General features: G+C 39.1%; 1 protein-coding gene across 10 annotated transcripts in view; it reads left to right on the top strand.

Moving 5' to 3' along the window:
- Positions 1 to 3,872: 3,872 nt before the first annotated feature.
- Positions 3,873 to 21,381, top strand: part of cadpsb (Ca2+-dependent activator protein for secretion b) — an 83,983-nt gene continuing 66,474 nt past the window's right edge. For 6 of the 10 annotated variants that reach the window (XM_066663890.1, XM_066663889.1, XM_066663888.1 and 3 more), the window contains exon 1: positions 3,874 to 4,396. In XM_066663890.1, the coding sequence (XP_066519987.1) occupies positions 4,043 to 4,396 (354 nt within the window). In that variant the 5' untranslated portion in view covers positions 3,874 to 4,042. Of the gene's footprint in view, positions 4,397 to 21,381 lie in introns of all 10 variants that reach the window. The other 4 variants (XM_066663893.1, XM_066663892.1, XM_066663891.1 and 1 more) reach the window with 1 other exon arrangement.

Below are 21,381 nucleotides of genomic sequence, written 5' to 3'. Positions count from 1 at the left end.
GCAAACAAATCAGAAAACAGGACCCTGCATTATTAATTTCAATTAAAGACACATTGACTTAGGCACAGCAGTCAAAAAATCAAAGTGTAGAATTAAATTACATGCAGGGCAGCATCATACATACAGGAGAAAGAAAACTAATAGCTTTGTGAATTGTGTATTTGCGTAAGCAATCTAGACTAGGCATGCTTATTATTAAACTAAACAAAATCAACATAATCAATGCTAATTTTTCACTGTCCACAAGAGGAAATACAATCAATGTTCTCACTAGAAAACCTGGAAATTTGAATAGATGTGTAACAATATGGAATAATTCTTGCCATAGGGGATGCACTAGGCTGGACATTTATCACATTGTCATGAGGAGGCAGGTGGGTTTATTACTGCTGTAAAGTCTGTATTTGAATCTTTTGAATTTTTGTTGTTCTTTACAAGCAGTAGATAATGTGTGCATTGGCAGCTATGCTTGGATTACTATGAATAACCTCACATTTCAGAAATGGCAAAGGAAGTGTGTGAATGTGACAAAGGAGTGAAACAGAGGAGGGGGAGATGCAAACAATGCCATATGTTTAAAGAATAGAACAGGAGGGAAGATAAAAAGACATAAGGGTAATTTAGACAGTGAAGCTCATACACTTTTACACACCTTTCATCCACAGACTTTCCAGTTAATATAGTCTTGAAGTAGGTCATATATTTTCCAGGAAATTACAGATAAGACCCAGTTACATATGGAATGAAAATATGTGAATAGAATCTATGATTTTTACTAGTTCAGGGAATTATTAAAAGATTCCTTAAGAGGCAGGATGACAAAGGCATCACCACTGGATTAATAGTACTTAAAGTCCCCCTCCAGTGAAATTCAAATCCTGTCAACATGGCTATGTGGTGTTGTTTATACACTAGAAAACATATCCTGTGTGAAATAAGCCATCAACATGATGTCTGAGCATTTCAATTTTGAAACTGCAGTTTACAACAATGTGAAACCAGTGAAAAAGAGAGCCAGGTTTTCATACAGAACCAGTCCTTTTTATTTGTAATATGAGACTTTCAAGCTGCAGGTGAGTGGTGGTGGATTAAGTGGAGAAGTGGGGACACACAAACAGTAAACATTTCTGCTGAAAATAAATATAACCCATAATAAATGCAAAAGATTGTCATTCTGAATGCAGTGTGTATTTAGTTGTATACAGAGACTTGAATTTGCATTGTTTTTTTTAAAGGGGACATATTATACCTTTTTACAAGTTAGAATACGTCTATGGGTGATACAAAATGTGTTCATGAAGTTCTCTGTACAAAATTACTTTCACATAAAGAGATCTCACCAGCTCTATTCTTGCCAGTTTCAGTCCCTTTAAGAATGAGTTGTTTAAGGTCTCTTTCACTTTTATGGCAAAAAGCTGTTGCTGGCCATACCCCACCCACCCCATGTTTACGCAGGTTGTGCTAGGGTGGTTCTATGCAAATTTCTTTATTGTGATGTCACAATAAGGGATCCATTCAAACAGCTCTTTGAAGCCTATGAACTAACTCTCAGAAAATGGATGGATGATTTTTTTTCCCACTTGGAGTGTTTATAGGAGCAGTAGAGACACAAGTGAAAATACAAAAGCATGCAAATGTGAGTTTTTCATAATATGTCCCCTATTAATTATTGGGGTTTTTTTGGCAGCTTTTTTTCTGAACAAACATAATAATTTTGCTTTTTGGAAAATTTGACTGGAAATTAAATAAACAGAGGGTGGTCCCATATGAGCTGAATGTGTTGCCTGCATAACTATGTATTTAATTTCCTTTCATCTTGGCTTTAGGGAAGATTATTATTGCAGTTGTAAGTAAAGGATAAGTACTGACTGCATTCTGCTACTTGCTGCTCCACTGTGTGGCCTCTGGATGACCTTTAGAAATGTTACTTTAGCTCTAGAGGCAGACATCCCATTTGTGGGGAGAGTATCTTTCTCTGTAGGAAATGTGGAACTTTCAAGTTATTATTACAGCCAGCAGCGCATGAGCAGGTCTAACACCGCCATTTCGGAAAGCATTTTGCATTTGATAGCACAACCTTGTTTACTGGCGACTTTTCCATCTTCCCATTAGAACAAATCACACAAACATAGACCTAGAAACATGGACATTTTTCCAAACTGTTATGAACATATTTAATGTTTCAGAGTTTCTAGTGTTGATCTTAATAACATACTAATTGTCAAGGCCTTTGATACTGTTGACACAAAAGCTGTTGTCATATACAACCAGGTCTGGTCCCATAAATTTGTAGCCTCGGATTAGTGCCATTGTTGTTTCTATTAATGTCAACATTTGACCTGTATAATATAATATTCTACAGCACTAAATATTAATGTCTGGTGGAAAATTATTAATGGGTTGTGGGACATTAAGCACATAAAACATCTGATCTGACATGAATCTCAGCAGCTTCTAATGATCAAAAAACCTTGGAAGACTATAGTGCTATAAAAATCTAAAAGGCATTCACCATTCAAGATGACTTGTAATGGGACCATGCAGATCTGTCTTCATGGTTGTCCTTGGAATCTCTGTTCTTTTAGGCCACATACATCCATCCATCCATTATCTGTAACCGCTTATCCAATTTTAGGGTCACGGGGGGTCCAGAGCCTACCTGGAATCATCGGGCGCAAGGCGGGAATACACCCTGGAGGGGACGCCAGTCCTTCACAGGGCAACACAGACACACACACATTCATACCTACGGACACTTTCGAGTCGCCAATCCACCTGCAACGTGTGTTTTTGGACTGTGGGAGGAAACCGGAGCACCCGGAGGAAACCCACGCGGACACGGGGAGAACACACCAACTCCTCACAGACAGTCACCCGGAGCTGGAATCGAACCCACAACCTCCAGGCCCCTGGAGCTGTGTGACTGCGACACTACCTGCTGCGCCACCGTGCCGCCAGGCCACATACAACCTGTCTGAATACACAGCTGAGCTTCTGACAATGACAATTGTATAACATAATATTCTGGTGTTCTATCATTTAGTGTGTAAGATTTTAGTATTTATTGATATTTGGGAAAATGTCCTTTGATATTTCTTCTGGCTTCATAATAACAGCAAATAAATTACAATTCCATTCCAAATTCAAATAAAACACCAAAACCCTTTGAACAACTCGCCTTCGTCTGGTGATACAAACTCATATGATCCTCGAGTGTAAGGTCTCCAGTCACCCCTCCCTCTGGGTCAGGACCCGCGCTACCCCAGCAGCTGTGCGACCAAAATGAGCCTCGCCCGTGTTCAGCACGTAGTAGACTGTGTTATGTTTCAGCACCACGGACAGCTGCTGCGCCTCCAGGCACAGGCCATCGTTAGTTATTAAACCCACCTGTTTTCAGACAAACCCCGCCTACTAAGCCACCATTGGCTCGCAGTCCATGAAAATAAGCCGTCCAATGACGCTTCTGAGATTGACCTAACAACCAATCCCAGCGCACGAGGCGTGATATGGCGAAAAACGGGTGGAAAAGGGTCGTTGTGAATAAAAGTGAAGAAAATGTTCGGAATACAGGTAGAAAACAAATGTCGCCTGAATACAAATGGAGAAATTGTTGAGAATACGGGCGGAGAACATGTTCTGAAAACGCGTGGGAAAGAGATGCGGTTCTTAATAGGGGTGGGGAAAACCGTCTTGGGGAAAACATTGTGAATACAGATGGGAATGAAACATAAACCCTTGCTTTCATTGAAAGAGCTGTGCGCCCCCTCCCTCCCTCCCTCCACCTCTCTCTCGTCCACGCGCATCATCCCTCCTCACTGACTGGCCGCCTGAACACACGTAAGCAGCTCCGGCCGCGTGCAGAGCGATTTTGCAGCGTCCGCGCCCGCAGCACTTCGACAATCAGAAGAGCAGAGGAACGAAGGCTCGCCCGAGATCCGCTTCATCTCCGAAGTGCTCGAGTACTCGTGCTCGGTCGCTGCCGTTGACTTCGTAGAAGTCGCTCGCTGATTCGAAACCGAGAAGCGAAGCAAGAGAGGCGAAGATGTTGGACCCCTCATCCAGCGAGGAAGAGTCGGACGGGATAGTGGAGGAGGAGAGCAGAGAAGCGCTGGCGCCGCAGGCGAGCTCCTCGCGCGTGTCGCCGAACCGGAGCAGCGAGGGCTCGACGGACCGGCTCCAGCCCGGTGGCCGCGGCGGGAGCAGCGGCGGCGGCAGGCCCGCCAGCCCGAGCCCCACCGCTGCCGCCGGTGAGCAGGAGAAGGAGGACGCGGAGCGGCTGCAGCGCGAGGAAGAGGAGAGGAAGAAAAAGCTGCAGCTCTACGTATTCGTTATGCGCTGCGTCGCGTACCCTTTCAACGCCAAGCAGCCCACCGACATGGCGCGGAGACAGCTGAAGGTAAGAGCGCGCGAAGGTGGAGGAGGAGGGGGTCCTCTCACCTTCTCAGGGCTCGCTTTGCTTCAAGTCATCATCACCAACATACAGGCAAATAACAAGGCCGCGGGAGTGGGCTGCTCACTCGCCAGCTTCTTATATCGGAATCTTCCCGTTCCACCTTAAATGGTGCAGCGGTTGCAGCCGAAGCGTAGCTAATCACCCACGCCGCACATGATAGCGAGGCCGCGAGCAGCACTCCAGCTGGTGCACGAGGCTGAAGTTGGCTCCTTATTCGCCAGCTTAGAGGGCACCAGGATGGAGCAGCTTCATAGTTTTAAGATGGAACGAAAAATTAGAATAAAATACCAACTTGCTCTGAGGTACTAACGTTCTTGGGTTATATAAGGCAGCAGGGGTGAATGATCAGTGTGTAGGGTGGTCGCATCATTTCCAGAGGGGTGGGGGTTTACAACCCTCACAGGATTTTTGTGGTTAGATTAGATTGTCCTATTTTTTGGTATGTTTTTTTTTAAATTTATTTATTCCCCCAAAAGACGTTTAATAGCGTTAACCCTTTCGTTGCTGTAGCTGCATGCCCCCCACCGACCCCACTGACCGCCAAAGACTACATGTACTGTTCAAGCCCTTCAACGGTCAGCTCAAAGTTGCTTGTATGGGTGGTCACTACTGGGACAGTTAGTGTGAGAGGCTATGAAAGTGAGGGGTTTGCGCGCGCGCGTGCTTGTTTGTGTGTGTGTGCGCGCGCGTGCGTGCGCGCTCTCAGATCCCTCGTTGCCTCTCTCCTCCTGAAGGAGCGGACCAAAATAAAGCAGTGTCATTGCCGTAGTAAGGGTCACGTGACCCTCGCAGTGGCGCGCGCGCTCTCTGTGCAGCACCGCTCCGCTCATTCATCTTCCAAGGTGACTTTAGGGACGGGACGCGAACGCTCATCCGCCCCTTTCTCTAGTAGCATGTGCGTGTGTTCAGCCTCTTCGAAAGAAGGCTGCTCGGATCTGACTTGATTCCGATTGGAAACACCGGTTCCACAAGAATTCAACATTAGACAGCAGCACAATTGCTCTCCATTTTATTTTACACGGCAGGAATTGTGGAGATGTGTCTTATTCAGGTGGAACTGGTGTGGAATACACATTGAAGCCATGAGATTCAAAGCAGCTTTTCTACAGGGCTGTTTTCCCTATTCTAGTGAATATATTCATAAATGGTGATGGCTAATGGTGAAGTATTTAGAATATTGTTCACTATTGTGCACTATATAAACGGGTTTGTTGGTGAAGAACAATCGTAACTCAAAGACCCATTTACAGGAATGTTTCTTTGTTTAGTTTTATCTGTACACTCTTACAAGAAAAAAGGGTCTTCAAAATTCTTTTGTAAATGCAATGGTTGTATTTATGGCTATGATTACAATATAGGACAATCTGCATGGTGAGGGGGTTCTACAGGTTAATGGAGAGTGTGGTTCTGTAGAGCACCTTTTGAAAATAATTCCATATAGAACACACAAAAAAAAGGTCCTGCTAATGTTACAATGCCAAGCTTTTTACAATTGCTCCTTAGTGCTCCATATAATACACATCAATCTGTACCAGTTGTTCTATATAGAGTTTATGTTTCAAATAGAACCAATATGTTTTTTAAGAATTGTTGAAGTAGCCTGTTTAAGAGTCTTTATTTGGGGAACCTGTTGTAAATGTTTTTTTTTTTTTAAATACCTTTTATAAATGGTCCTGTGTAACAACAAAATAGGTTCCATAGGTGGGTCAGAGACTTGTAGAGTATTTTGGATGGCACAAGCTGTTTAAATTAATTGTTATAATTATTATGACAATTAATATTACTTCAATTACTATTAGACATACAAATAAAAAAAATAAAACCTTACCCTATATGTATTATTATTATTATTATAAATATTTAATGTACGTTTCTCTGCATAGACCTCCCTTACGGGGAATTTTTTACTGTCCTTATGGTCCTTACTAGCTTTAGTACCCAGCTTCATCACAAGAATATTCTGTGGAAACAAGATCATTTTCACATGTAAAGCCCCGACCTTTTTTTATTATTATTATTATTTTTATGTTTTTCCCAATTAAGTTTTATTTCTCAGGTTTTTTAGTGTTGAACCATATAGCTTTACATTACTCAGATGTGTAGCGCTGCTCTGAATGATAGCCCTGTTATATTTGATCCTTCTCTTCTAGCTTTTCATTCCTCCCCCATCCTCCCATAGGAAAATGATTTTGTAAATCCTTCAGTCTTAAAGATAGAGGTGGTGAAGTTTTGTATATACCTTAGTGCGCTAAAACGTAGGCCTGTTTTTATTTTTGTGTGACCACTCTCATGAACACTATCATTCTTCTATTCATTGGCTTATAGCTCCTATTGACTGCAAAATCCTTTTTCAAACTGACCCATATTTACAGTGTTAAATATAGAAGAACCAAACTTGGTATTAAGTTCCCCGCTACTGGCCAATACATAATCCTGCTTTGCATACAGATTGCCTCTTTTGTCACCATCCTGCTATCTTTATCTTTCTTTCTTTCTTTCTTTGCTTCTTATCTTTCATTGCTTCTGTCCTTCCTTCCTTTCTTCCTTCTTTCATGCCAGTCTTGGTGTAAAGCTGCAGGCTATTGATCACAGTATGCTGCAGAGTGTCATACTGTTACCACTCTTGTGTCTGATCCTGATCTTGCATGGACGCACTACAGCGCCCATCTCATTCCCCTCAGTTATTGATCCAGGTTGATCACTTGCAATTTATAACAAGCTCTTAACAGCTGGATGTCACTAGCCTACTACAGACAGTGGCAGATGGATTAAATCAATTAGACCCTGCTAATATATTTTATTTTTTGTGCTACTAATTATTTGAACCATTCCAGCACCTTCCATGTCATTGTTATTAAACACCTGTCATGTTTGCCGATGTTGAATTAGCTCTACTGTCTTAGGGGAGCTCATAGAATATTTTGGTACATTTTTACTATTATCAGCCAATTCTTTGGTAAGTACATTTACGTTATGTAAATTGAGAAATTAATGTTTAGATTTTTGTGTATTACGAAGTGATACTTAACACACAAAATATATGCCATTTTTCTTCATATGGAGTGACGAGTTTAAGTGACAGAGCACAAAGCTAATCTGAAAGATAACACGCTATAGGTTTATGTAGGAACACAGTGTAAATGAGATTCACAAAGTATTACTATAATCTTCACTAATGCTGTAGTCTCTGTTTAGAATGAGAACAGATAAAATAAATCAGATTAAAAACACACTGCAAAAAATGAAATCTAAGCAAGTGAAATTTACTTAAATCTAGTCTAAATATCTAGTGTTACTCATTTGGAAATTGTTGTAAGAATATAATACGATTATTCAACTTATTTCTAACTTATTTTTACCTTTTTATATAATTTTATCTACAGAAAGTGTCTTATTCCATTGGCAGATATTTTTACTTAATTCAAGAAACCACATAAAATTATGCTTAAAAGAAGCAAAAATACCTGCCAACGGAATAAGACACTTTCTGTAGATAAAATTATATAAAAAAGGTAAAAATAAGTTAGAAATAACTTTCCAAATGAATAATACTAGATATTTAGACTACATTTAAGTACATTTTACTTGCTTAGATTTCATTTTTTGCAGTGCACATTTGCTCCTTTTGGTCTTGTGAACTTTGACCATTATATCACTCGGCGGAGTATCTGGTGCGAGTCATTGGAAGACATCAAGGCTCTGATTCTCCCACTGGGAGTCAGTTCAGTTTAGTGAGTCAGTGCTGGTGGTATTTGGGTCATTGGTATGAATTTTAGTGTTGAGTCACTGCTGAAGTCTCTAAAACACTGAAGAGTCAATGCAGCCAATCACTGCCATGATTCAGAATCGCATATGAATCATCGCAATGAAGGACATTTATGAACGGTGACTGCAGAATGAGTGTCACATCTGTCATTATGTTCTGTCTCTTCCTCAAATGCAAACGGTTTGTATGGTAAGGTAGATTTGAACAGCCTAGAAAATCCTTCATCTGAGAAAAGTTCATCTGAGGAAAATAAAATTCACATTCTCAAATCAATTTTTCACACATATGTTGGTGGTAACTGCCCAAATAATCAACTGAAGCCCCCTCTTGAACTCCATTTATTTTCTGGTTTTGAGGATTCAAAATTGAACCGACCCCCGGGCACATTTTTTTCTTTGAAATTAATTAAGAATGCATTTAATAATCACAGCTGACTGTTGAAAGAGACTTGCTTTTTTGTGCAGACTAGCTCAAATCATCACTGAACTTTTATTTTAAGGAAAAGTTAAGGTTACTGTGGAAAAAATGAGTGAAAATATTCAATAAAAGTATTCCTTGATAAAGCAGACAGATATTGAATGCAGTCCAGTGTTTGACCTAGACATAGTTTGACCTCGATTAAACATTGGTGTTTGAAGCTGTCTAAAATACAAAGACATTTTTAAAGAGTTTATTTCACATTCTTTCTACATTTATTTTAGAAATGCAATTCAGAAAGACATAAAGCTTGCAAAAACAGCCTTACTGCATATATCAAAGATTTTATCCAGTAAATGTATGTCAATGTTTACTTGTAAGAATGATTTCTGAAAGATTAAGGATTCTCTAATATAATGAACTTAGTTCTGATCTCACATTATTTACACGTAAACTCATATACAGCACCTGAAAATGTGCAAATAGAAAATTACAGATTGTAATTTTAGTGCTGCTGTTTCTAATATGGGTGTGGCACGGTGGCACAGCAGGTAGTGTCACAGTCACACAGCTCCAGGGACCTGGAGGTTGTGGGTTCGATTCCTGCTCCGGGTGACTGTCTGTGAGGAGTTTAGTATGTTCTCCTCATGTCCGCATGGGTTTCCTCCCATGGTCCAAATACATATGTTAGATTGGTGACTCAAAAGTGTGAGTGAATGTGTGAGTGTATGTAACCATGTGAAGGATTGGCGCCCCCTCCAGGGTGTGTTCCTGCCTTGAGCCCAGTGATTCTGGGTAGGCTGTAGACCCACTGCAACCCTGAACTGGATAAGGCTTACAGATAAAGCTTACTTAATGATAAAGTATTACAGCACTCATACATACAGCAGCTTCCCTGCACATGCTGGTTTGACTTTTCCATGCCCATGCTTCAAGGCTTCTGCTAATTCTTTTGTGCTGCAAAATACTCACAGAGTAAATTTGCTGATCTCTGCAGAAGGAGCATTTTCTGTAATAGCTTATTGTATTGTGGGCCTTGTCCCATTGTCTGTTCACTTGATTTGCAATGATTAGATGATAGTTTACCTAGTGCCCATTTAAATGATCGGATCCAATGCCTCTATGTTCAGCCCTGTTTTGCTATTCATTTTAACCAAATTATGCCCTTACATTAAAAAAAAGCAATGCAAATGATTGAAAAATCCAGAGACCAAATAGAAGCAATGTTTTTTTTGAGCTTGGAGTATGACTAGGAATTGCACTATTGTTATGTGCATTGTCATAGGATTGTGCCTGTGTCTCTGTGTGTATTTTATATGCTGAAAGGCCTGGTTAGCTGTTAGTATGAACTGTTCTGTTGTGCCTTGAAGTAGCAGTCATTGACCTTATGAAAGAAAACACAAAAGAGCTATTACACTCTGTCACTAGCTATTTGCTCCTTTGAGAAATTCTTTTGGCTCATGTAATGGCCTCCCCCAGCTCTACATGCACAAATGCACATGCATGCATTTTGTTCAATCACCATAGCTTTTTAAGACTTGATCTTTACAGTGCATTTAGAATGCTGTTTTGTTGCATGTGAGGTTCTAAACTAGTTGAATGGTCCAATACAAATACTCCTCAATAAATAAGATGGCATCTTCTTGTATTAAAGTTAAATTACAGTCAAGTACAGTTTCCTTGTCGTGTGAGACTGACATTCTGGAGACTTGTGGATTGTTTTAACAGTAATGAAATGCAGCCTTGTGCAGTAATCGGAGGACACTTTTTATGCATTTAATTTCCAGAGATAATAGTGTAATCATTTACTCATTTTTGAGTTTTAGAAATGGTAGAGAATATATTTAACAGAAGATGACACAGAAGCATCAGCAATTTAATATACGACATATGTACCCATTCATTTTTGGGAGACTCATTTTTTCATAGAAATCTGCTGGAATAATTTACTCTAAATTCTAATCTCGGTTGCATTTTCTACTTCTTGCAAACCACGTAATTCCCAACACATCGGATCATTCTGAGATCTGAATTCTGGGGTGACCATTCCATTATTCTGAGAGCACTAGCATCTTATTTTTTGTCATTTATGCTTTTATGATCATTTGGAATCCTGTATTAAAAAGAATTCTGCTCGTTCCGTACATGCGGATGCACTTAAAAAAACATTCTTTCAGTGCTTTCTGTGCATGCTACTGTGTCTATTTTACCACAACCCAAAACCACACCCATGCTTCTGGGCTTCTGAGAAATTCATTTTGGCTCGGAGAATACCCTCGGAGTACAACTGCTGATGCTGCAGAAGAAACATTTCCTATAATAGCCTATTATTTTATTGTGGGCCTCGTACAAGCTGTCATTTTTATAAATAACTGACTGTCATAAAAGATTAGAAATAACATAAGCGAGTCTGAGATTATTTAGGGAGACTGACATGATTTGAAACTAGTGTGTGAAGCAGTTTACACAGTGGCTATAAGCAGCTGTTATTTCTCAGCTGCATTAATATCGTAGCCAAATTAGGCAAAAATATTGCTTTAAGATCATCTCAACTTTTCTAAGAAGTGCTCAAATAGAGCTCTGTGATTTATCTCCTGATGATCTTTGTGCAACACTGATGTTGTGAAGCCAGGCCCAGGGCTGTTTTTCCAAACATGGAAAACTCTTGGTGAATGAGAAATGAGTTCCTCAATCAGGCCCCGTGCTTCTGACTGTTTGTTACAATGGGCGATGATGAGAGCGACTCTATTAGCCTCCATTGCAGTCAGAGCGCAACAGAGTAAGGCTGCAGGCCACATGATTATCTCTTTCTTCAGAGCTGTATGCAAATCAGGGCAGCATTGTGTGATTGGGTGAAGCTGGCGTGGCTGTAATCGAGTAGCCAGTCTGGCAAATTCATTTTCATTCTCCCCTGATTTTCCCTTGAGAACTTTTTATGGAGCTGCTTGTGTGTGTCTCTGTGTGTGTGTGTGTGTGTGTGTGTGGTGCAAGCATGACAGAGAAAAAGCAGCATGTGCTACCTCGGCCCTTTGCCACACTCCTGCACTCTGATGGATCTGAGGGATTTGATTGAGACTGGGGGGGGGGCATGCAGATAATCTGAGGCAATAGCAGTACAATGAATAAATTATCTGTATTTTTTGATCTGCAACTATGTTTGAGACCTGTAAAATACCACCAGCTCATCATATGGCATGAACAGGAGTTATAAGAATTGGATTTGTTTACAATATTTGTTTTTTTTTTTTTTTTTGGTGAGTGCTCAGCTGTGAAAAGGGCAACAATAAAGGCATTTTTAGCTGCATGAACAGGCTGAAGACAAGCTGTACTCCAGACTCACTCGTTTTACTTTAGCAGGTGAACAAATCGAGTCTGAGATTAGAACAGAACTGACAGCACGTTATCCACATGGTACGCCACTGACAGCAGTGATTTCATATATGATAACCTTAAATTCGAGGCAATACAGCATCACATGAATACATAGAACCACTGCTGTGATCATTTTTTAAGGAACAACATTCATTACATTCATTTTTGCAGCCAAATCTCAGACAGGATTCAAAACAAAAAGAAGGAAATGTATTTAGAATCTAATCAAGAACTCCTGTGTGTGTTCACTAAATGGCTCTCCATTGGACAGTGACTTTATCACAACCTAAACACAAAGCTTTTACAGTCACTATAGTGAACATATATTAGCTACCAGCTGTATGAAATCAACAGGAAATCAACATCCTTATACAAAGACACTGAATCTTGTTTATTGAACCAATTGGATAAGATGTTTTTCAGAGAACAGACTCGGTTTTATCCTCTAATACACATTATTATCAGCAATTTCACAAGAATAGACATATTTGTATCGTTAAATAATTGAACAGTTAATGTTCCTGAGGCAGCTGTTAACTTACAGGACAGCTCAACGTTCATTTGAATTCTTTTTTAACACGTGTTCAGTAGGCAGAAATAGTTACACTAACTCCAAATGACTTTATTAAAGTGAATGCAGTTACTTTAGGGTAAGCCCATGGCTGATGCCAGCAGTCAAGTGCATGCACATAGCACACAGCACTGTAAATTTGAACATTTGCTCTGGAGGAGCTGCAGGGTCATCTTTTACAATGAAAAGTGTTGAGTAGAATGGGATGTGGAGCAGTGGAGTACCATCATGTATGTTTGGGAGGAGGCATGTATAAGTCTTTTGTTGCAGCAAATTAAAGACGATTAATTATGATTATTATATATATTATATAATATATTATATGATTTTTATTATATATATAATAAAAATATTTAATATATAATAAAAGTCGATTAATATGTAAAATAAATAAATAAATAAAGACAAGTGGGTGTCTCCAACCTTTTGAAGTTACTATGTACTATAAAGTCTGTAAAGACACGGCAGAAGATCAGCTGCAGATACTGCTGATAAAACTGGAGTTCACTAAAGACACCCGCTGCTTGCACTGTGGCCTGAAACAAGAAGATGGTTACGCCAGAGGAAATTAAATCAGACTCATGTAGGGCAGATGAGAGAGAGAGAGAGAGAGAGACAGAGAGAGATGGTGTGTTTAGAGAAAAGATAATACGGTAGCAGGGGCTGTAACATAAAAAGAGAGAAGGCAAAGAAAGGGAGATAACTGTAGTAAAGCCCGGTGATTGACGGGTGAACAGGTTAAGAGAGGATTATGTGCTGATAGAAGATGCCTGAGGTAGAACCTGATCTGGCAAAAGACATTTTGCAGATGAGTGTTTTTAAACCAAGCAAAAAAAATAAAATAAAATAAAATTGTGGCTTTAATCAGCAGCACTAGAAAGGAGCAGAGAAGAGGAGAGATATGTGCGTGCGTATTGTAGTTTGATAGGTGGATGTGTAGTCCTCTAAATCACAAAAGTGTACACTAATGTGCAGTGAACACGTTTTGTTCATTTAATTTATTGCCAAGGTCAGTAGATATCTTTGAGGAGATTACATCATGTAAAATCATACATAAATCATGTAAAACCTGGAGTACAAACACACACACTAACACACACACACACACACACACACACACACACACAATGGACTCCATGTAATAGCTGCTACAATAGTATCAGGGGACCAAAACGTAAAGCTTTCTCTTTGAGGGAAAACCATAGAATATTTAAAATTTAGGTTTAAACTATTATGGGTTTTTCTGTTCATCGTTTTATGCTATGGAATCCAAAGTATGCATATCTGTCAAGAAGCTGTTACTGAGAGAATAAAATGGACCAAAAAGAATAAAATTCACTGATCAGAAAAAAGCTGTTGGTGGTCTCATAACAATAAACTGGTTACCTCAGAGGCCAGACCTTAACATCTCTCTATGGGTTTGAAATTTTTACGGCTAATAAGTCGAAAATACAAATAATTAATAGGAAGAAAAAACAAAGTAGATTAGGTTTTCTTCTTTTTTTTTCCTATGGTTCCCGGGTTGAGCACTGCACTGTACATTTATATGTGAATCTTCCAAAGTGAAATAACCAACGTGAGTTGGAAACAATATATCGTGCAATAATATTATACATAACTGCACAATGTCATTACATAAAAAAATCTGAATATATGTATTATCACAATATGGATTTACTTGTTTTTAATTTATAAAGATATAATTGTGAAAGATGTGATATTTTTATTGAGGAATGTAGGCGATGAATGATGTACACAATATTCTGGCACAGGTGGGTGCTGAAAAAAAACCCTACTTAAGCCCCCATAGCTGTACTAATGAAAGACCTATTAGTCTGAAAACAGGATGTCCTACTACATCACTAATTATAGGCAAACCTACAGTATGTCTAATTTATGTTGTTAGTCAGAAGTAATAGGCTTTCTACTCTCCCGCTCTTTGAAGCTAGACAGCTCAATTAAGATCAAGAGCAAAAATAATGATTCTACACATATACATACAATACATGTCAAACCTAAAGTCAGCCAGTTCACAAGCAAGAAAGCATGTGGACTAAATCTCTTGGTGTGGAAAGTGAATGTGGAGCTACATGGTATCTAGCTGGTTCTGCTTTAGTGAATGCCCAAAATGCTGACTAATACTGGCCTTACAATTGATTTTTCTTTTCTCAAAGAACAGCTATTTGTGTGGGATACAGACGGTAATTTTACAGAGCTATTATAATGAGAAAAGAGGTGGTATGCATTAAAGAAGAAAGAGGGTGGAGCGTGTCCTCTTAACACCACGAGCAATAGCATACCAGCTGTTTTTAGAATCAATAGCAGCACATGCACTCTCACAATAGTGGGCAGACCTTGTTCTAAAGACCAAGGCTCTTCTTTCTTTCTCATTTCCTTCAACCCACCCCCACATCTATACCTCGGTTGGCCTGATAGATTATTTTTTTTATTATTATTATTGTAAAACATTGATAAACACATCAATTCACTGATTCTAAGCATGAAAGATCCAGCATAAACTGAAAAAAAAAAAATTAAATTTCAATTGCATCCTCTAATATGAAGATCAGAATATGTTACATCTTTACTGGCAACCTGGCCATTTTCACTACAAATGGAAATATAAAATCTAAGTTTATGCAACATTTAGCCCAAGGTGTCATTGTAATAGGCTGTGGGTGTAGCTGACTGGAAATATTTAAACATGATTACATGTTTTGTTTAAACTGCACCAGTTTTCCAACCTAAGCACATTAAGCTATCTGTACCACTTCTCAAGCTTCCAAGAGGGAGATTAATTCAATATACATGTGAATGAAGTGACTTATACACACCATTCTGTAATTTAAAAAATCCTCAGTATATAACTTCCTAAGCAGAAAATCACATTGTTTGCAAATGTTGACTACTAGGAATAGTTTAAGATGAGAATGTTATGAGAATAAATGGAGATGACCAAAAGCCTATTCTCCTAATAGCTGTCTGTGTTGTGATTCCAAATACCCAGTTATCTATCAAACTACACTTGCTATAGGGGCTGGTTTGAGGGCAGGGTTGCTAAGGTCATTTGGCTGCATTGTCTGATTCACGTGTGATAGCATCCACAGCAACCAGCCAAATGTTTAATGTTTGATACTGATGGGAAATCTGTATTTCACTAGAAACCTACAGCTAATCTTGAAAACCATATCTGGAAAAGACATATTCATCTGTTGTTCAAAAAAACATATTACAATAACTCTTCTTTTATCCTTGTTGATTGCTAAAATTCTTAGCAGTTAAGAATCCTTCTCCTTTTTTCATATCCCATTAACATCTAAGCAGCTCCACCCTTCTCTCACTCCCACTCCCCAGCCCCCCACTGGCAGACGGGCCTGTGTGACCTTCTATACTGCTCAAGGTTGAGTAGCATGGTGAAAAAGCACTCTGCTCAATGTCTCTGGCTAGCAGTAGAAATGAGGAAGCATCAGTGACATACGTTCGGACTGTAAAGTTGTAGTAAGAGAGAGGGAGTTGTTCTTTCTGCGTTTCTGATGAAACTCAGAATAAGTATGCCTCCATGGGGAGCCATTTTACAGAGACTGCCATGTCACATGTCTCAAATCCTTATTTTTAGCTGGATTAGGAGAGTTTTCAGGCAAGTGCTCTCTCCCACACACACACATCAGCTCCCTCTTGCAGACACATGCTTTAGTTCTTATCGCATGCTCAGGCTGAAAACATACACAAGCACAAGCTGCGCAACTGTCCTCATCTGTGAAACACAGCTTTAAAAACTCCAGCAGCACTGCTGTGTCGGATCCACTCGTACAGACATAACACACCATCACTATGTCAATGGCACCGAAGCGCAGAGAATGTTCTACCATTCAAATCATGCCTGCTCTGTGGTGGACTTGTGAATGTGCTTACCATTGATGAACAGGGTGGAAAGTCAGTAGAGTTGAGAGAATAAACATGGACTGTAAATCCAAGGAGGTGGTCATAATTGTATGGCTCGTTGGTGTTTATATTTGCTTTTCATTTTTCAAAGAATTCTACATGAATGGGACAGTATTTCTTGGATGTATTTTTGCTGCTTGTGGTGACACAAGTAATACTAATCTCCTAAAACAGTCACATAGAGAGGTCTAAAGCATTTGACTGTGGGGCAGCACTCTCTGAAGAGGTTGAGCACCGTTCAATGCATTTGGGATGAGTCGGAGTGGCATTAGCGATCCAGTGCTAATCATCAAACATCATTATGTGACCTCATTAATTTTCTCATGTCTGAATGCTGTCAGATTCTCACAGCGACCTTTCATCTAGTGTAAAACTGCCTTATAGTATTTCCCGTGCCTCTCAATTCATCCTAAAAACTCGCTCTCTCTAGCACAGCTCTCCCCAGGAGGGGGTAAGGATGTAGAATCTGTCTTTTGGATGTTAGCTGCTGTTGATGGATCAGTGTGTAGTCAGCGCTACAGCAACAGAATGCCAATAGCCTCCTTTTTTTCAAACAGAAATTCTACCTCTTGGACTTTCATCCCAATCCTTCAGCACACACCTGCTAGCACTGGAGAAATAGTGCTTAATATTACATTCATGAACAAACAGAAAACCCCTTGCAACACATACACCAGTACATCCTGACATGTACCAGCATAAGAACATGAACAGCCAAACACCTACACATCATGTATTCCTAATTCAAATGATGTTCTCAAATAAATATAATTCTCTCACTTTGGTCACACTGAGCATTTGGAAGCTGCTTTAGATGATGAATAAGGCATTGCAGTGTGTGCTTGCAGTCTTACATAAAGCAAACACAAGCCTGTTTCTGGGGCAGCGCCTAGTGCAGCTTTTTGTGGCTTAGTGTAATGAGCTGTCTATGATGATTTTTTATTCATTTTAAAGCTCAGTAGCATGTGATTCATGTTAGGATGCTTATCAAATGGACCAGCTTCACACACATGAACAATAAAATTGTATTTTGCTGAAGCATATTTTTGAGCATGGTCAATGTTCCCACTTTCCTGTAATTTTCTGGCAAAATACTAACTTGTTTTCAGATGTAAATTACACAGAATCAGATATATTCATTATATGAATTCAGATATTCCATAGAAATCAGCAGAGATGTTCTGCAGAATTCATTCTTTGTAGGTGGTTATATTTTCTGCTTCTAACGACTCAAGTAACACCAAACACATTCAGTGAAGTTGAGATCTGTGTTCTGGTGTGTCCTGTCTGTTGCTCTGTGGACATTTGCATCTTCTTTGTTTCATTCTTTTTTTTAATCTGTTTCCATTTCATCAGCAGCAGTGTTCAGTAACAGAGTTCTCACAGTGAAAGGGCGTACAGAATCACGGGTTTTTTTCACATCTGCATCAATATGACTGCATGAATGCATTATTGCACTCTTATTTCTCAAACATGAAAGTGTTTCCAATGTTCTGTATAGCTATAGTGTAGTGTATAACTATTAAAATAATATCAAGAACATGGAATCTATAACAGCTATTTTTACTTCTCTTGTAAAGACTTATTTTTTAAGTGGAAACTTGAACGTTAAATTTTTATGTTTTAAGTGCTGAACTGAGGTCAGTGGAAATGACACAGCCAGACTGGCACAAGTGCTTTAAAACTGATGTTTTCTCAATGATGACATTGGTCCGAGGGCTTACAGTGGTCAGAGCCCTCACAGTGCATGGACAGATATTTCTATGACTCACCAGTGCGCTCATTTACTCTCTGGCATCATTTATGATTACTGGCGCTTGAATTTAATGTAATGGCAGTACTGCTTAATGGAATGCAATAACTGTGGCCTTTCATGATCAGCTAATTGCAGGGGCCAAAGTCATGATTACATTTCATATACAATTAATTGTTCAGTCCTAATATTCTTTGCAAAGGCTGATTCGTGGTGTAGAATTACTGGTCCTTTTTCATATTTAGCCTGTTTTAAAGGAATATTCTGTTCATCTATATTTGTCTTATTTGTACTGTACAAATAAGTTGAGTTTGGGTAACACAAATGAACACTCCCATTACACCTACCCTACATCCCCTTATTCTTTCTACAGGAATTTTCATTACAGAGCAAATATGTTAACAAGTCACATGTTCTGAGCTAGGGTTAGGATCAGTTCTTTTGGAGTCGGCTCCCCATAGATTTATTTTGGGAGACCAGCGTGCAGTGTAAAAAAACACAGCTGTAAAGTTACATTTGCTTGAAATGCATGTGTTTCTTTGTTCTGTGCACTACAAAATGCTTTTTTATTTTTTGGCACAGGCAAACCAAAACCTGTTTATTTATCAATCGATTTACTTACCATTGCAACAAATTTACAGTGGTGCCATCTTCTATGGATAATACATTGATTATTTTATTAGGTGCTCATGCATCACAGTTGTTCTACTTTTGCCACACAACACAACCCTCTTTGAGAAGCTTAAAATGTAAAATGTTCCAATATTTTTCCTCATTAAAAATCATCCACCATTTTTAAAAAAAATATGCTTAAATGCGGATGATACATGGATTCAATATATATCTGTGAAAGTATAAAAAAAAAACAGTAGACCAACTAATCAAAAATTTGTTGCCAACTACTTTTACAAGCGATTTTTCTTAATTGTGTCAAATTGTGCTGCAGCCGTAGAACAAACAACAGAACATTTTTGTTACATTGTTAGTGTGATGATTTTCACTTTGAACCTGTATTGTTGCGAAGTCTCAGAAACACAGATTCAAGGTTTCTGGTGTCACAAACCTAAGGGGTCAATCCTAACACACTTGCGAGGTTGAGCTTTCCAGGTAAGCTCAAAAAGAATGTAAGCAGTTGAAGTGTGGTGAATACAGAGTAGGAACTAATTGCACATTCACATGTCTGTTTATATGGAATGAGTGCAAATGTTTATACTAAAATCTAAGCCATAGTTAAGGCATGAGGGTTTATTCAACGCTAAAAGTGACTCAACAAAAAGGTTTTTAAAGCGCTTTGATGACAAGAGGGAGACTTTAAGTGTGTATCCTCTAAGGTTCTTGTTAGCTATGTGTAATCAAACAGGAGCTGGAGAGGACTCCACTTTCATTACAAATGTATCACCTTAGAGAATAATTTATATGAGAGAATTATACAGATTAATTGCTACTTAATTGAAAAAGATCTATAAAAAACCAAGGTTGACATATATGTTGAGAGACAGAATTTATCAGCTGTCCAGTGGCTTTTATTATATGTAGGTTCTGATTCAACAGCTTTTCCCTTTTCTCATGGAAGCAAACAGTTCGTGGTAATCATACGCATGCAGATGGTGCAAGTAGGGGTAGTTTGATAAAACAGAAGTATTTCTTTAACTCTAATGTTTAAAGGTGCATTGAGGTGAACATAACAGGCTGAACAGTGCATTCAAACAAGATCCAAAAATGGAATCCTTGGCACAAGCACTGCTCTGGCTCTCTCTATTTATGGGAGCATGGTTGGTTTATGTGGTTCTTTGTCTCAAATCTGAGCTGTATGTAAAAGTTGCACAGTGTAAGAGGCTGTGAGGTTCCCCTTTGGCCCAGAGTGTTCCAAAAACCCAGCTAACCAGGCGCACTCAATCGCTCTGAGCACTGTCATCTTCAGGGTGGAGAGAAAGGACAGAAGGATTAAGTGAGGGAAGAGAAGAGGAGGGCCAATGAGGAAGTGGTACACAGTGTTCTTCTACTGTCAGAGTTCTCTTAGAGTTCAAGAGCAGCCGGTAGATGGGTTAGAACGTTAGGCAGCTTTGTGATGTTTGTTCTGTCTCAGTTGTTTTCTTGTGGATGTGAATTAGATAAGGTTGATGGTCTGCTGAATGGACCGTGGACTCACAAAGACCTGTTCTGTTTGCTTGGGGCAGTGTGTGTGTGTGGTGATCTGTGTTTGATTTTGTGCGTGTGTTTGTGTCACAGAGAAAGCCTTGAGTAAATATTGGGGGGAAAAAAACTCAGAACTTGCATTGCTGCAGGATTTTTTTTTCTTTTTGCTTGCATTATTTATACAAGGATTCTGTTTTCATTGTGTGGCGTGGCCTTGCGCATTGTATCGGTTATTTGCTTCAAGCATTTTTTGGTTTTGTCTGCTTTGTCTTTTGGCCCCTATGTCAAATGATATCTACTGACACAGAAGAGATCAAATGGAATTACAACAACCCCTATTCATGTCCACCACACCCAACATAAACAAACACCTACTTAAGTCACATCGTATTAAGTCCACACTTATGGACACTCCCATGTCCCACTATTCAGATGCCATGTCCAAACCAGGCAACTGTCACCCTTCCTGAAGTCCTCCTGGATGCTCACGTGGCACAAAATGTGTCTCTCTGAATTTACAGATACTTATTTGGCAGCTCTTGGGGTGACCAGCAGATCAAATTATCACAGCCTGTAATGTCTGACTCATAGTAGTAAAAAGAGATTGGGTTTGTGAGTCAGTACTATTTCAGCAAAACAATGATATCAGACTTGTTTAAAATGTCAGAATATGAAATATCTACAAAAAAGCAACCCAGTGAATGGAAATGTATGAGTTGTGTGACTTCAGAATGGAGCATAAACGCTAAAAAGATTTCTAAACTAAGCAAACACGCAAAAAAGAAGGAAAAAACAACAAAGAATTAAATAAAGCAAAACAAACAAACAAACAACATAATGAACCTTTCTGCTAGTAGTACTTTTGTAAATTGTAGATTCATTTGTAAACTCATTTTAATTATGTGATTGTTTTTCATGTTCAATCAGAGGCTCATAATATACAATAACATGTCAGTTTTCAGGTGAGTCTT

Source organism: Hoplias malabaricus, chromosome 3 (assembly GCF_029633855.1).
Source record: "Hoplias malabaricus isolate fHopMal1 chromosome 3, fHopMal1.hap1, whole genome shotgun sequence".
Taxonomy (NCBI): Eukaryota; Metazoa; Chordata; class Actinopteri; order Characiformes; family Erythrinidae; genus Hoplias; species Hoplias malabaricus.
The sequence above is the reverse complement of the archived record's forward strand: the minus strand, read 5'-3'. Positions and strand labels throughout refer to the sequence as shown.